Genomic DNA, 3,742 nt, shown 5'->3' on the forward strand with positions numbered 1-3,742 from the left:
ATTTAAATGACAGTAAGTACGTTCATAATTTAATTTTATTTAGAGCAATCTGATTGGTATGAAATATCAGACTTAAATTGGCTGTTCGTTCTTTACGATCTAAATCGTCAGGATCAGTTTTTGTAAATCGTAACCAAGAAACAGTTTTTGATCGTTCCTTTGTGTACTAATAGCTGTACTTGTAAGTTAGATCAGTAGAGGCAACAAACTTGTCAGGAACGAATATAATGCTATATAATATTTGTGTGTGTGTCTGTGTGTATGTGTGTGTGTGTGTGTGTGTGTGTGTAATTTGTATTTTCTCATGCAAACTTTCCAGTATATTGTAGTTTCAGTGTCAGTGATTGTAACATGATTGAAACCGAATGGATTTCGATGGAGTGAAAACAGCGAACACAATGTATGCGAGTTAATGTGTTTATGCAATGAAAATAAAAATGTAGAACAAATGAACACATAGGCCATAATAATGATTTGCTTTGCACACTGACAATTCAATAGAGAGAGATTCATAAACAGGTGGGGTGGGGTAGAATAATTCGTCATACGATGTGACTGAAATTGTTTAAAAGCTACGTTCAAAATCCAACACACACGCACACACATATGATATGAAACTACCACACTGAATATGTAATTATAATAAATCAGCACCATTCGAGTAAGATATAAAAATGATAAACATGATTCAAGTAATTATATGATATACAGTGAATATAATTCATTCAACAATATGCTTTAAGAAAACTGGTATGGTTCATAAAACCATACTATATGATGAAAAAGTGCACGATTCATACAACCATATGCTTTAAGGAAATGAGTGGTTCATACAACCATATGTACTTATAATTATAAACCACTGTTATTTTTCACAGTCCGGAACCCGTATCCTTCAATAAATTTCCGCTGTTACAAAATAGATGCCTTACGGATAGTCATACTACTAAATATAACACCTTAGCTGCCACGCGGCTGGTTTAACTAAAATAACCATAGCCACGCTGCCACAGTGCAAGTCATGCTACCACATTATCAGCTATATGCTGTCACACTGCACAACCTTATCAACCTTATGCTGCCACTTTGCCAGCCTTGTCAGCTATATGCTGCCACACTCCCAGCCCTATCAGGTATGCTGCCAGCTGTTCCAGCCCTTACAGTAACAAATAAACCAGACTAGACATTCGTATTACATGGAATAAATGCTAATAATAATAAGATATACACATTTCTCCTAAATGATAACAAATATATAGACACACTAAACATGACAACAACAACTAAATCCATACAATACATGCTACTGTGAATATTCTACGTCAGTATAAGTCCATCAAATGTAAATTACATAACACCGGTAATTTTCTATACTCAAACACTATGATTTTCCAGAAATTTAAACCTCAAGAATGCAAGATAAAAACGGTATATCGGTATGAGGAATTTAACTTACAGATACAAAACTGACTTATGTAATCTACTACTTACCCGAATGGCTGTGGCAGGATGTGTACTATAGACACTAATTTACAAGATCTAGGCGATCTATGTAGTTTTTACTTGTAAATAACAACATACCTCCTATAAATAATAGATAAAATATGTGCAAGAACCAGGGTAAAAGTACCCGTGCACATTATGACGTATAGGCATATCGCGAACGACATACGACGAGATGTATGTAGTACTCAGTCACCATTAGAAGACATGAAAAAAAGGAAAACTACCCCAGATAACGCTGTACGTGTCAACGAAATCAGTTACACAGAAATGTCATAGGGCAATGCTAAGTTATTTTCTTGCCTTATGACGTGACAATAATAATAATATAATTATTATTATCATTTATTATTATTATTATTATTATTATTATTATTATTATTATTATTATTTACAAATATGCTTCATAAATATTTGTCTTTGTCTTTCAGGGCGTTTCCTGCGGAAGTTGTCGGTTAATTGTATTCCCACAGGACCAGAATATCAGCAACACTGACCCTAAATGTGAAATATAGATTATTATTTTACAAATGTTTATTTTTACAAGCAAAAGCTAATACTTTGACGCTAATAATTGTTGGTCAAATTATTTTCAAACTGATCATGAATAAATTACCCGAGTTTTAAGCCTCCCCCTCCTCGTAGACTTAGAGTAGAACGTAGGGGTTTCTCATTTAGCATCTGACATTCAAATCATTTTGAGTGATAGAGAGGGAAGTTTCAAATCACATGAGAAAACAAAATAAAACTGCAGCCAAGATTTACAACTGGATGGTCGAATTAAGTTAATGTTTAGACACCGTATGCAACTTTGGTTTGGGGCCCCGAGTGTCCGAGTGGTCCAAAGCGCTCTCAGTTACGGATCGCTGCCATTTCACCTCTGTCGGATTCGGCTAATGTGGGTATGTGAGAAAGCTTGCCAGTAGCTTCTCGTGGGTCGGTGGTTCTTTCCGGTTTTTTTTCCGGGTTCTTCCTCCACCATTAATACTGGCCGCCATTATAGCCTATCGTGTGCTGAAGAATGGCGTTAAACCCTACAACAACAACAACAACAACACATTTGATTTAGATAACACATTTTATAAAGGGAGAAAAATTATGGGTTATGTATCTTCTCAAATTAAGGGTGCTGTTAAAACGAACCTGAACAATCTTACATTGAACGTAAAATGTTTTTAACCATGATCAGTGGTTTGAAATTGTTACTATTAAAGGTCCATATTTGTCCAAGTATTCTTTTATCTTCGTGCGTTTAATATTACCTTTGATGGGCACACTTATATCCATCGTAGAAGATAACGATATCAGTGGTCGAGTTAGAAATCGCCTTCAAACGAATTTATCTGTGCAGAAAATGGTTCAAAGATTGCAGTGAAATATGTACTCTCAAAGTAATAAATTACAGTACGAATCTGTTTAAAATAAAGTATATGTGAGTAACAGATACTGAGATCATTAACTTCTGTTAAATGAACGAATAATTTCCAAGCTTACATTAAACTTATGCTGAACATCTATCATGAAGTCTGAAGATTGTTTAAGATCCACATATATGTTTTGCGAAATATATATGCACCAACTGTACAAGAAAAAATCTTACTCCAAACGTTGAAACAATTAGGAAAAAAATATTCCTTAATTGCATGGAAATCAACAGAAACCACACGCAAAAAAAGTACTTACAAACTTGAATACCAAAGATCACATATCTTTCTCAAGTATCTTTTGCTTAATTGTGCTAACAAATTCCGACAGTTCCAAAATGTGCAAAAATGTGAAAAATGGCTATAATGGCCTGAAAATATAATCCAATTATCTATGCATTTATGCAAATGTATCTATTAAATATCATTTATGTACTATAAAGGCTTTGCGTTATCGTTGCAACCAGTTTTCCCCCATGAAAGCAGGTTTGTCCTGAAAAGCTACAAAAATGCGCAAAAGGATGAGTGGGACCGGCGTATATACGGGCGAACGAGACCAAATTGAGAGACTTCCGCTGTAAGCAATGTGGACATCAAAAACATAATTTTCAAATGTATAATGATATTATGGTAAACATAAGAATTGCACCCATAAAGACTTTGTTTTCTTTTCCGTTTGTTGTAATGTATGAATGATCATTTATTTCTCTCGTAAGACATCAGATATGCTCGCAAAAGGCTTCTGACTAAATGGATGGATTGACAAGCAGAAGGATGAATTGACATAGATAGATAGATAGATAGATAGATAGATA

At 34.4% G+C, this 3,742-nt stretch overlaps 1 protein-coding gene across 1 annotated transcript in view; it reads left to right on the forward strand.

The window, feature by feature from the left end:
- Positions 1-2,770, forward strand: part of LOC149782159 (perlucin-like protein) — a 6,875-nt gene extending 4,105 nt beyond the window's left edge. Inside the window, exon 5 of the mRNA XM_089934833.1 lies at positions 1,935-2,770. Coding sequence (XP_089790959.1) covers positions 1,935-1,962 — 28 coding nt within the window. The 3' untranslated portion in view covers positions 1,963-2,770. The remainder of the gene's footprint in view (positions 1-1,934) is intronic.
- The last annotated feature ends 972 nt before the right edge of the window (positions 2,771-3,742 follow it).

Source organism: Sinohyriopsis cumingii, chromosome 15, assembly GCF_028554795.1.
Source record: "Sinohyriopsis cumingii isolate HCF-2022 chromosome 15, ASM2855479v2, whole genome shotgun sequence".
NCBI classification, from domain to species: domain Eukaryota; kingdom Metazoa; phylum Mollusca; class Bivalvia; order Unionida; family Unionidae; genus Sinohyriopsis; species Sinohyriopsis cumingii.